The 13,879-nt window shown below is 40.0% G+C and overlaps 1 protein-coding gene across 9 annotated transcripts in view; it reads right to left on the bottom strand.

The window, feature by feature from the left end:
- The window catches only part of Herc2 (HECT and RLD domain containing E3 ubiquitin protein ligase 2), a 234,208-nt gene that overhangs the window by 20,554 nt on the left and 199,775 nt on the right, over positions 1-13,879 (bottom strand). For 7 of the 9 annotated variants that reach the window (XM_063262444.1, XM_006229300.5, XM_006229301.5 and 4 more), the window contains 9 exons: positions 9,326-9,433; positions 7,710-7,841; positions 7,058-7,216; positions 6,850-6,968; positions 6,167-6,292; positions 5,574-5,729; positions 4,934-5,049; positions 4,644-4,842; positions 3,690-3,904 (listed from right to left, as the gene is read on the bottom strand). In XM_063262444.1, coding sequence (XP_063118514.1) covers positions 3,690-3,904; positions 4,644-4,842; positions 4,934-5,049; positions 5,574-5,729; positions 6,167-6,292; positions 6,850-6,968; positions 7,058-7,216; positions 7,710-7,841; positions 9,326-9,433 — 1,330 coding nt within the window. Of the gene's footprint in view, positions 1-3,689; positions 3,905-4,643; positions 4,843-4,933; positions 5,050-5,573; positions 5,730-6,166; positions 6,293-6,849; positions 6,969-7,057; positions 7,230-7,709; positions 7,842-9,325; positions 9,434-13,879 lie in introns of those variants that run through there. The other 2 variants (XM_006229304.5, XM_063262455.1) reach the window with 2 other exon arrangements.

Here is a 13,879-nt window from a genome sequence, read left to right as displayed (position 1 = left end):
TCTACTTCATAGCTTTCTGTGTTAAGGATTCTGACCCCTTTTTCTGCTCAGAGTTTTTGTCCTTCTTCCTACAAGAATTCCTATAGGATAGTGAGTACATCCTAAAGTTATGATTTGTACCATTTTTGCTATTGTCTTTAAAAGAGGCATTTAACATTACAAGTTTCCTTCAAAGTAATGCCTTTGCTGTAACTCACATATTTTGGTAAATCAATTTCATGTTCATTCTGTTTAAAATTATTTAGCATTTGACTTTTTATTCATTCTTTGATATATCAGTTTTTCTGATATTTTAATTGCTTTTCTACCTCTTGGCTAAGATTGAATACAGAAATGTTTTATTTCCTTTCCAAGCATTAGGGGATGATTTTCAAAGATTTGCTATTGATTTCCAATTTAATTTCCTTGTAGACAAGAGAATAAGCTTTGTATGAACTTAAATCCTTTTGCTATGTAAAATCTGCTCTGTTGCGGTCCAGTGCATAGTCTACATTTGTAGATGTTGCATGCACACACAGTGTAAAAGATTAGAATCTTGTTTGTCACAGCTTTCTCAAAATGTTAATTTGGTCAAGTTTGTACTTACCCATTTTTTTAAAATGTATTTCATACTTTTAAATCTACTTTTAAAGGAACTATATTTAAAACCACAACCATAGGGGTTTGTCTAATTTATCACTGTAGTTCTTTTTTTTTTTCTTTCATCTTTATTAACTTGGGTGTTTCTTATTTACATTTCGATTGTTATTCCTTTTCCCAGTTTCCGGGCCAACGTCCCCCTAGCCCCTTCCCCTCCCCTTCTCTATGGGTGTTCCGCTCCCCATCTTCCCCCCATTACCGCCCTCCCCCCAATAATCACGTTCACTGGGGGTTCAGTCTTGGCAGGACCAAGGGCTTCCCCTTCCACTGGTGCTCTTACTAGGATATTCATTGCTACCTATGAGGTTGGAGCCCAGGGTCAGTCCATGTATAGTCTTTGGGTAGTGGCTTAGTCCCTGGGTATCATTGTACTACTAACAAATCTTTTAATTATGATTTTAACAAGTATGCCTGTGCAATGCCCTCAGAGGCCAGTGTTGGATGCCCTAGGAACTAGAATTATATATGGTTGTGAGGCACCGTGTGAGTGCTGGGAATCAAACCTGGCTTTGATCTCTGGAAGAGCAGCCAGCAGTTTTGACTGCTGAGCCATCCCTATAGCTCCACAGTTGCAGCATATTTCTATTTTCATCAATGTCTATTAGGTGATGAAGCTTACTGTTCATCATTTACTGTTTTCTTGATGATCTGAAGAAATACCTTATCATGAAGAAACACTTTAATTCCTGTAAATGTTCTTTGCTGCGAACATATATTTTACACAATATTAATGTAAATATTGTGGGTTTGTTTTTGGTTAGTATTAGCATAGTATACATTTTCCCATCAGTTTGACTTTGGTTTATTTTGATTGTGTACAGTGGGCATGTGCATGTGTGGGCATGGAGACCAAAGGACAATCTTAGGTGTTCTTCCCCAGAAGATATCCACCTTTTTTTTTTTTTTTTTTTTTTTTGAGACAGCATCTCTGACTGACTTGAAACTTGTCCAGTTTGCTGGGCTGACTGGCCACTGAATCTCAGGGATCTGCCTGTCTCTGCTTCTTGAGTTACATGTATATGTCGCCATGCCTTTTGTTGTTGTTTTGAAATTATGGGTTCAGGGAGTCAAGCTCAAAACAGACTAAGCCATTTCCCCAGGCAGAGTCTGACTTCTGCGTGTTCAGATCATACATCTGGTATAAACACACTTGGGTTTAAGATCTCACCTTGCTGGCTGTTTCCTAGTTGACTATGCTTTCTGATTTCACACCTATAACATTACTTTATTATGCCTCCTTACTCCTTTAAATATGCCTTTAACCTACCACACCTAGTCTGACCCATCTCAACTGCTTTCCAAGATTCTACTGTCAGTATACTTTGATGCCGTCTTTATAGTACTCTTCATGATTTTTTTGGCTTGGAATTCTTTAAGATTACTGCACCTATGAGTTTATAGCTGTTAATCAATTTGGAGTTTCAGTTATTTCTTTAAAATCTCCCATCCCCCTCTTTTAAATGCTTTATTTATGAATACATTAAGCCATATGGTACTGTCCATAGTTCACTAGTGTTTTGTCAGTTGTATATTTCTTTTTTCCCAATGCGTTTTCACTCTGGATATTTTCTACGGTTATGTCTTAAACTTCTCTGGTCTTTTTTTCTACAACATCCATTCAGGCATTAATTCCATATAATTCATTTTTCCTTTCTGCGAATGTATCTTTCATCTTTAAGATTTTGATTTGAGCATTTGAATAATTTTTAGCTTTTATTTAACATGCTCAAGTTTTTACTTATTTATTAACAACATGGTATATGGTTAAAATTAGTACATTTTATTACTGCATCATTTCTGAACCTGTTTTGACTGACTACGTGTATTTCTTGTTCTTCTGCATACCTGCAATTTTTAAGTGGCTACAGGTCATTGTAAAGTTTACCTAGATAAGAAGTTTATTTATAGTTTTATTAATAATCAAGCTCAAAACTCAATAAAAATGATTGAATTTTGAGCTTGATTATTAATAAAAAGGGTTACAGCTTTTAAGTTTTGGTAGAGGAATCATACTAACAGTTACATATAATTCATTGCTTCTCCTGTTAATGGGCACTTAAATATTTATTGGTATGAGTGTTTTGCTTGCATAAACGTGTATGTGTGCAGTACCCACAGAGGTCATAACATCCTGGAATTGGAGTTACAGATAGTAATCTAAGTCATCTCTCTAGACTTTCATTACTACTTTCTGAACTCTAATTACATATGAATTATGAGGTTTCTAGAAACTCAATCACTTCTCTGTGAGTACCAAGAAATGTTTCTTCCAATCATTGGAGTGGTTTTTTTTAGGCTTCATATAAAACAGCCTTACTGGGTTCTGCAGGTCTCTGGGGTCTCTTTGTACAGCTCTCTCCTCTGTGGTTCTCTGCATATTCTACCTCTTTTGACCTCTTTAGATCTCTAGTTCTCTCCTCTCTAAACTCTGTCACCATCTGCCAGGTCTCTCCTTCCTACTCTGTGACTTGGGAACTGTCTACTGATGATATATTGGAGAAACTTACTGAACTAGCCTTGTTTGTTTCCTATTTCTCAGGGAAATCTATATTGCTGCTGATATTCAGTGTCTTTTGGGCTGCTGTATATTTTGTCTGGTGTTTTTTAGTCATTTCTAAGATTCATCTCCATTTCTACTTTAGGTGGTAGGTGCAATCATTTTTTTTTTTTAAAGCCAACTGAGTCTTGTTTCTTGGTTTGAAGAATGGTGCCTTCCCTATTACTAATCCCATCTCTTCTATACTTGTAATTTTGGTATCATGTAATAATACCCAAAATGCCAATGTGATTCACTGGACAGTAATAAGGTAATGTTCAGAAAGATGTTTAGTATTCATAAAACCTGTAACTAAAAACCTCAAGACTTGATGTTTCCCTTCCAGTACAAGAGTCATACTGGTAAGCCTACATACAGTGACATGCAAACCTATTTCTGACAAATAAGTCACGAGCAGGTTTTTGCACATGTTCTAAAAGGCAAAGACGAATACAATGTGTCTGAATTAAAACAAACCAAAGAAAACATTGAAAATGGTATTTTCACACAATACCTTCTGTTGCCATGTCCCAACTTCCCATCTTCTGCCTCACCCCAAGAGTAAACTTCTCCTTCTGAAGAGAGAGCAAGGCAATGTTTTCCTCCTGAGTTCACAGCAACTTTCTTAATGAACACATGCTGAATAGACTCTAGTAACGTTGGAGTAGACACCGACTCTGTCCCTCCAATCCCCAGTCTTCCACCAGCACCGTAGCCAGTAGCATAGAGCTAAGGTGAGAAAACAGAAGTACTTCTGTATTTAGTAATTACCGCAAAGAATTGGCATTCAATACATTTTACACCACAAAAAAATTTTAACTTAAAGCCAAAAAAAAAAAAAAATCACAGAAAATTTGGAGAAGTGTTCTCCAAATATCTAAGTGTAAAGGCTTTGGTCCCTAGGATAGCGCTACTGAGAGATCGTGAGAATTTTGAGTTGTGAGGCCTTTTAGAAGAAAATCCTATGGGTTACCGGTGGCATGTCCACAAAGACATAATTGGAGGACTGTGCTCCTTCCCCCATCCAATCTTGTACATGAATTTCAAACTATGAGGATTCAGCTCCCATCCTCTTATCCAAAAGGAAAAAAAAAAATAAGCATGCAAACTGAAAAGGAACAAAAATCCCCTTATAGATCATGGCTATCTACAGAGATCTATGAGCCACATTACAAAAACAACAGTAGGACTGACAGACAGCAAATGTCTCAATTTTTAAAAGTAATACAGCTAATGGATGTAGTATACTTTAAAAATAAAAAAAGTAGCTAAAATATATCTAAATGTTATACAGAAATCTTTAAGATAGCTATCTGCTTTTGATATCATAATCCTTCTTCAGATAGTACTTTAATATAAGTCCTTATGCATACAAGAATCAAACAAAATCTCTAGTCACAACTTTTTCAATCCTAAGGAAGCATCACACACACATACACACACACACACACACAGATTGCACCCTTACCTTTCCATCAGCTGTCACAGCAAACAGTGTCTGCTCTCCTCCAATTAACTGCACAGGTCTGAGAGTTGCAAGTGCTTCACATGGAGTGGGAACTTTTACTTTTGCACCTTCAATTCCTCCAAGCTGCCCCCTATGATTATGCCCCCACCCATAAATGGTTCCACTGCCGCCAGCGGAGAGAGTCCAGTCATCTGGTCGCCTATAACGAACATTAAAAGAACATTTGATATAAAAGAACTTTGTGTAAAAACACTTACATACAACATTGTCTCTTAGTTCCAAAACAATACCTGTTCATCCACTGCACAAGTTGCTCATCTTGCTCTCTTTTAAAGATGCTGTGGCTTTCATGGAGAACATCCATACTTTCGCTGTCTGCCATTAACTCACGAATCTTCTTAGCAACCTATGGAACGTTATTAGAGAGAATGAGTCAAACAAGTAAGTTGGGTGTGGTGACTCACACATGCAATCCTAGCAAGGACAGCCTGGGCTACAGAGTACATCTCAGTACAGCCCAAGATACAATGTAAAACAGCCCAAGATACAATGTAAGACTTGACTTATTCTTTGTTCCTTGCAAAAGAATAAAAACCAGTTATAGTAAGAAGATGGGGGGACTCTTTAAATGGTAATATGAAGTTATGCCAACATCAGCATCATGGTTTTATGAAGATACTAATTTTTAGTATAAAAAAATCAGTTTTATCACATCAACTCTTAGATGGTAAAAAAAAGTCTATACCATATTATTTTATCTTAGTTACTTTGCTAAATATTAGTGTTAATTGAAATTTACATGTTATAGTACCCATTTTTATCTATAAGTTTCTTTATGGTATTAGCAAAACAAACTGTCCTTTACATTGGTATCTTTTTCATCATATTCACATCTCAAAAGCAATTCCAAAAACAATATATATACTTTACCTCATCAAGAAACAGACGAGGCAATGGTGTTCTTTTGTCCAGGGCCACAGCAACACGAGAGGCCATGCAGTATCTTCGGAACCAAGCCCATTTATGGGTCTCTGCACAGCAAGGGAGTGTGTCTAATTCCAGATCACAAGCAAGAGCTACTAGCACCTGCAGTCAACAAAAATTTGGAAACAGAAAGACTCTTAGAAACACAGCTAATGTTTGAGAGAAAGCCACTGACTGCCCTCCTGAGATATGAGGACCTTTGATCCCAAACTCCTCACTTTCTCAGAGTGAGTTTCTGGAAAGACAATAGCTTCGGGAGAGACAGGACCTCAGACCAACAACAGATAGGGCACCCACGGCATACAATAACTAAGAATATCTGTGTGTGTGTGTGTGTGTGTGTGTGTGTGTGTGTGTGTGTGTATAACATCCTCTGGAATAAAGACTTTGATCACATAACCATTTCATACAGCTGTTCAGTAATACTAAGGACTGCTCCCAACCAGGTCTATGACACAACACACTACCATAACAGCTCTCAGTGGCTCTCCCACTCAAAGAGCTATATACAACTACTTTAAAAATAAGTAAAATACTACCTTAAAGAAGGGACTGTGGAGCAGCTGTTTGCCACCTCTCACAATAGGATCTTCATACTCAAACTGCCTCTGCAGAGCTTCCGGAAGGCCTTTTACCAAAGCTGCAAGTGCACTGCCTGTAAAACTCTTAAAACAGCAAAAAATATTCAATTACAGAAATACAGAATGCAGGGGAGCCCCAGGTTTGTTCTGTTCCTGTAAGTAAAGAATTTTATATCCCCTAAAAAAAGAAATGAGTATTTAAATTCTCAACTTGGAAAAGGGTGTGTCTATAATGCAAAGAAGGTATCAACATTCAGAATGTTTGGTCCTGGTTTTAGTTAGTCACTCCCAGGGAACTTCCCTTCTTTGGCATACAAATGCTGCTCATCTTCTTCTATGGTTAGGAGCAACTGGAAGGGAACCTTCTCATTACAGCATAAAGGGGATGTGCCAATCAGGCTTGTGAACTCTAACACAGACCTATATTCACAGGGGTTAATACACAGACTTTAAAAAAAAAATTAGCCCAGCTTGAACTTAGCATATTCAGCAGCTAAAAAAAGAAAAAGTCTAGATGTGACAAAGCTGCCTGATAAGTAGGCAGAATTCCTAATTCTTCTCACTGATTTAGAGGTTTTAATGATTAAAGCAGCACATTTATTCTGAAAGGTCATAGGTCTAGAAATCCTAGTGCTACATACCAAAGCTCTTGTTTCTCCATCATTTTCTCCCAGCAGTCTGTTTATGTTAATTGACTGTCCAAATTCTGTGGTGAGCAGTCTCCGCAGTCTCTGAAGAGCCCACATTCTGTGGCTGGCAGCTGAAACAACACACAGGGAAAGTTTAGAATCTGGACTACTTTCTTCAACTTAGGTAAACAGACTGCATGACCATGGAGGTACCACTAACCTAGGGCACTCAGCTGAGCACACGCAGCCAGAGAGGCGGCAAGGCGAGGGACAATACTTCTGTTGGACGTGAGATTAAGTCGGAAGTCCAGGAGACAAGTCACTAGGTCCATGGATGGACAGGAGAGGACACAGCGATCCGAGAGGAGGTCCTTAGGGCCTGTGAAGAAGTCCTGCAAATGTCCCTATGTGGTATGGTAGGGACCTCCTATGGATAAACTCACAAACTCAACTCCCACTGGAACACAATGCAAAGGAAAAACACAGCACTGCTGTCTAAGTCCCATAAGTCAAGCTTTTTGCTAGTTTGTTGCTTGACTGTTTTCCAGTACTGGGGATTGAACCTAGTGCTTGTGCATGCTTTGAAAGCATTTTACCAGTGAGCAACTACCTCCAACCCTGAGTTGTGCTCTTCAAACTGGCATTTAACTGTGAACCAAAAGCATTAGGAACTACAGCCAGCACCAACTCCTATGAGATGAGAACGGGGCTAAAAACCCTGACAACTAGAAGGCTTAGATGGCTCTTTGTCTGATCCTCCCCAGGTAGGGACTCTGACTGGTTTTCCCCAGGGCAGAAGACAATCTTTAAATCACAGAATGAAAAGTTTGCATAGTTCCACTTCCTTGGGTGATAATCACAGCCCCTCTTACCTGCAGCTGGCATGATGGGATAAACTGTGAAGCGCCAGCCCCACCCATTCACAGACCCATCACTGATGAACTTCCACTTCAGCTCATCTCCAGGGATGCGAAGCTCACTCGACCAGTCAGACCATTCTCGACCTAGCAGAGTAAAGTACACCCCGGCATTAAGATGACTCCACCATCTAACCAACGAGACTCCCCAGATGCAAAGCACAGCTGTTCACACCGAATCAGAAGGTCAACAGGCTCCTCCACCCCAAGACCTCTCATGCTTACATTCACAGTGGGTTAAAGATATTCTACTTTTCCATAGATTTCTATTCAGCCTGTGATCAAGTACTGGAAAACCTGAAGGCACATGTATACATACTGCCCCCAAAAGAAGCTACTACCAAATGGGAAAATTATTATGTACACAATTGGGATGCACTGTGACAACCTGCAGGGAGAGCAGGCCTTCACTCGGAATGCTTCTGAGTATGGCAGGTAGTTAGGCAATGGCAGAAAGATCCAAAATTCCTACAAGGGGCATTTGTAAACAATTCAGCATGGCCAAGACAGGCTGTACTCAAGAAAGGAATGGAGTAACCTAGTGCGATCCAAGGATCTGTGGAGCTATATAATCATCTCTTAAAAGAACAGGAGAGACTGAGCAATTTAATGATGTAGAAGCACGAGGCAACAGCATATACGCAGCCTGCTGGACTTCCATTTCAAGGCAGTGAGACCAGCACAAATAGTAACACTATTAGAACTCTTTTGACAGACAACTATCAAAATGCCAGACAAGCCATGTCCATCATCACTGTACCACATTAGAGCAAGGACTTATGTGACACCATGCAACGGTCATGCTACTTACTATATACACTCTGAGCAGTAAGACAAAGACCATATGCAGCCCATAAAACTGCAAACATGTACACACTTAGTCTTTCACAGGGAAAATTCCTCAGTCTTTATAAAAGAAGATGTAGCTTAGTGCTAGAGTGTTTGTCTAGCATACACAAGGACCCTGGGTTCAATACTCAGCATAGGGAGGTGTGTATGTGTACACACACACACACACACACACACACACACACACACACACACACGCACCCACGCACACAAAAACTCATATCCATGTGTTAACAATTCTAAAATGTTCAAAGTTTTAAACAAGTTTATTATACCCCTCATCTTGACCTCATGGAGCTCAGACACACCATATCTCCCATCCACTGCACAATCTGCCCACCCTCCAGACATAGCACTCCATGAGCCAAACCCTTACTATCTGTCAGACCAGAATCCCTTTACACTCTGTAGTATGCCAACAATGCTATGTAGGCCCCAGTATTCTCACACATCTGTGGTTCTCCAACTGCCGGGACATCTCTTACACCAGACATTCAATAACCCTCTCTGACAGTGGTATGAAGCACACATCACACAGATCATATCTTATTCAAAGTACTGGAAAGAGGAAAACAAAACCTACTGTTTTACAACTCATTACCTTGCTATACCTTCCTTAAAGTTCCCATGGAATGAAGCACCAGTATCCTGTCTTATGCTAACAACTCCTTTTATGGAGCACAAGTGAGGAGGACTGTCCCTACTTGCCCTCCCTTCTTCACCTGACCGCACCGACACAATCCTGTTGACACCATCCATGACAGTGAGAGGATCGTGGCGCCTCTCTGTGGAGCACTGCCGGTCAAACTCCACCCTGAGTCCTTCTGCACCTGGAGTATAAGCAAGCAGAAAACACAGTGGAAACTCCAGAGAGCAAGTGAAAGTCATAGTTCAGCAGAGTAGGAAGAGTGAGACCAGAACTGCATGTAGGAGCTGGGGAAGAACCAGCACCAAAATCATAGCCTGAGGTTGGCTACCTTCCCCAGCACTAGCCCCCAACAGAAGGCTCTGCCCGTACACTAAAAGGCCAGAGAACCACCCCACTTGGCTGAGCTGTTCTGTTCTCTCACCTCCACAACAACTTCCATGCTGCAATTCTATCACCTAACCAACCATATTATGATGCCTTGAAGACGGTGCTAAGGGTGATGTTGAATGACGTACTAAGTCTATGTCTTGGCTTGAATATACTTGGCCCGGGAGTAGCACTATTCGGAGGTGTGGCCTTGTTGGAGTAGGTGTATCACTATGGGTGAGTGGATTTAAAGACCCTCATCCTAGCTGCCTGAAAGCTAGTCTTCTCCTAGCAGCCTTCAGATGAAGATGTAGAAGTCTCAGCTCCTCTTGCACCATGCCTCCTGGATGATGCCATGCTTCCCCCTTGATAATAATGGACCGAATCTCTGAACCTGTAAACTAGCCCCAATTAAATGCTGTCCTTATAAGAGTTGCCTTGGACATGGTGTCTCTTCAGAGCAGTAAAACCCTAAGACAGTCTTTAAGTTACAAACTTGGTCCCCCATTTGGCACCATGAGAGGTGGACAGGGCCTTACTGAAGACCTGTAAGTTCTTAGGAGTGTGTCCATGGAAAGGACTGTGAGACTGTGGCTTCTTCTATCTCTTTGCTTCTTGGCTGTGAGGTGAGTGATTTGTGTTCCACCTCCATGCATTCCCTCATCATGCTGCTTTGTGCAAACTATGTGCTGCAACCTCCATAACTGTGGGGCAGAATAAACCCCTATGTTTTATAAGCTGACTGCCTCAATTATTTTGCTATATCGATGGAAAGGTGACTAACACAACTGAGTTGTGTGAACTTTTGATTGATAGCCAAATCGGAGATAAACTTGGGTTGACATCTAAAGTAGGCACAGACTTGTGGGACTGCACCCTTGGGGTATTCTAGTAGTGGCAGAACTTAGCTGAATTGCTGGACACCCAGCAGGTGTTTACTGAGAATTGCTTAGTGTAAAAATCTTACATATTTAGTATCCAAAGTCTTGTAAGAACAATTAGGAGAGACCGTTGAAAAGGAATGGGAGGGAGCAAAGGAGAGAATGTGATTGGTCTTGTGCAAGACTTTAGATTATACTGACAGTCACAGAGATAAGTTCCCCGTGGAGGACTGACAGCTCTGACTAGTTTTAAGACACATATTTGAATGCTGTGTGAGGGGACATAAGAAGTGAGTAGGAGGAAAACAAATTATATTGGACTAGCTCAGAAGGCCTGGAGCTATTAAGCAATTATTGAATTTAGAACATATATTTGGTTAATAGATGGGTATGAAGTGAGAATCAGAAGAAGAAGATGATCACATGATTTTTATTTAAGATCTAGATAGAAATGCTTCTTGTTCAATTTTTATTGCATTTATGTGAGCAGTATTTGTATGTATGTGTGGTTACTTGTCTGTAGAGAGGACAAAGCAGGTATTGTTCTTCAGGTACTGTCTACCATGGTTTTTGATAGGGTCTGTCCCTGGGCTCTAGCTCATCAATTCAGCTAGACTGTTGGCCAGAGTCCCTAAGACCCATCTGCCTCTGTCTCCATTGGCTGGAGTCCAATGTGCCCACTTCTTCTACATGGGACTGAACTTAGGCCTTCATGATGACACAGGATACACTTTACTTTTCCAGGTCACTTTAGCTTTTAAATTTTCTTTTTGCGTTTTTTGTTTGTTTGTTCTGCTGGTTTTGGTTGAGTGTTGCTGTTGTTGTTGTTTACTTGTCTTTGAGACATTCTCACTCTGTAGCTCTAGATGCCCTGAAATTCACTATATATACCTGGCTGGCCTGAAATTCACAGAAATCTACTTGTCTCTGCCTTCCCAGTGCTGGGATTAAAAGCATGCACTACTATACCCCAGCCACTTTTTTTGTGGTTTGGAGACTAAGTCTCACCTTGTAGTTACTATATATACCTTGAAATTCACTATATATACCTGCCTGGCCTGGAACTCACAAGAGTCAGAGGCCTGTCACTGCCTCCTCAGTGCTGGGATTAAAGGCTTGTGCTACCACGAACAGCACTGTTTTTAAAATTAATCATGAAAGTACAACAGATTAAAATTAAAACAGAACTAGGCAAAAAAAATATTTTCCTAAGCCCTACTTCATTCTGAAAGTTCAATACTATGATCTACACATTTAAAATGAACCACATAAAAGTATTAAAAAGTACTGTTAGAAAAACACAAAGTTTGGGTTCATACCCCTACAGATACTGAACACTGGGCAGAAAGGTTCCACATACCACAACTGCCACCATCATCTCAAAAAAAAAAAAAAAAAAAAAAAAACAAACAGAAAGACTCAAGACAGAGAGGAGCAACAGATAAAAATTAGAAAGCCAGGGGCTGGAGAGATGGCTCAGTGGTTAAGAGCACCGACTGCTCTTCCCAAGGTCCTGAGTTCAAATCCCAGCAACCACATGGTGGCTCACAACCATCTGAAATGAGTCTGATGCCCTCTTCTGGTGTGTCTGAAGATAGCGACAGTGTAATCATAATATATAATAAATAAATAAAATGTTTAAAAAAAAATTAGAAAGCCAAACTATATAAGTGCTAAATTCACAAATAGCTTACAATTAAAAAAAAAAAGTCCAAAATGAAGACTTAAACCAGAAAAAGACTCAGAATATACAACAGAGTCCCTAAGATAGGTCAGAAGTAAAAACACCCAAGGAAGGAAATAACCAGCATTAAACCCAAGACACCTAACAGAGAGAAATGAAAATGCCCTGAAAAGAGAACTAAGTTAGGAGGAAAGCACAAACTGATTCAAGAAAATGCTCTGAAAGAACACTGGGATCTAAAAGTACACCCTACATCTGTAAATATTACCTAGAATGACTAAAGTAAACACGTACTCTAATACAAACTTTTTACTGCAGAAAAGCACAGTAACTTAAAAAATAGGGAAAAATAGGGAAAAACTTAAAAAATAGCTTGCTCACACTTCCACAGATGAGTAAGTAATCCAAGAGTTTAACAGCAGAGAAGCAAATTTTCAAGTTCAAATGGTACAACCTATAGTGGACAAGACTGACCTGGGAGCTACAGAGGAATTTACTGCATGCTCAGACAAAAGGCTGGGGAGAAACATTTGATGCAGTAAAACTAAGGCTACAGAACAACTAAAAGAAGCCGTTATATCCAACACTACTACAGTGAAAGAGTTCAGACAAAGGCTAGCAAGATGTGAAGGAAGAGATTCTGTCACGTTTTGTTTCTAGTAACTGATTTTGCCAGTAACAGACATCCCAACTCTGTTCTGATCAGGATCTGACATGAAAAAAAGAGATGCAGATTTGAGGAAATAAGGACAGTAGCATTTTACAGTTGTAGTCCATAGAAAGTCAGTCATTGTATTCATCTACCAATCAAGCTCATTTCTGTCACTGAAGATGTATAGAAACAGTGGCAACACAGTGGCCATAGGTCTCTTAGCACCAAGTTGTGATCTTGAAACCACAGCAACCCTAGGTGGAAGGCAGAACACATAAGACAACCTTAGAATTCTTTGCCAGTGCAAACTGCACAGGAGCTACCAACAAACTACCAGAACCGTTTTGCAAGTCACGTTGTAAACAAGTTCCTAATGACATAAATACACAAACACTACACAGGCACTTTGGGAAAGAAACAGAGGAAGGAAGGACTCATTCTCCTAAAACATAGTAAACACCAGAAAGGATTCAAGTCTGCATCCTGCCTTTCTCTTGTAAACACTATTTCTAGGTAGGCAACTTAAAAGGTGAGAAAAAGTATCTTCTGAAGTATTCCAGCTGATAAGATAAAAAAAACAATTCAATTAGAACAGCACTACTTTTCAACACCCCTCCCCCTCCCCTGATGAATCAATAATCTTGACGCTGAGCAGCATCAACAGTTGACGTTTTAAGAAGCAATGTGCAGGCTTTACTGAGGTGACAGAAATCAAAACAGTCTGCCAAGTGGATGAATCAAAAGCACCCTGAATCAGAAGGACCGAGCTGAGGATCATGCTGAATTGTGGGCATGTACAAAAGTAAATTTAGTTCTAGGAGGGTAAGTTCAGCCTCTTGACTGCCTCAACAGATAAACCATGGAGCAGGTGAAAGGGAACAGGGAAGGGGGAAGGGAACAAGAAACTAAAAATGTACAATTGAGGAACAGAGGCTGCCAAAATTGCTCATCAGAGGTGCTCAACATCAGGATGATTTTACTTCACAGGATGTAGGGGCAGCTTCTAAAAAGTTGGTCAGCTGACTTAAGACCTAGGTTTAGTGA

Source organism: Rattus norvegicus, chromosome 1, assembly GCF_036323735.1.
Source record: "Rattus norvegicus strain BN/NHsdMcwi chromosome 1, GRCr8, whole genome shotgun sequence".
NCBI lineage: Eukaryota > Metazoa > Chordata > Mammalia > Rodentia > Muridae > Rattus > Rattus norvegicus.
The sequence above is the reverse complement of the archived record's forward strand: the minus strand, read 5'-3'. Positions and strand labels throughout refer to the sequence as shown.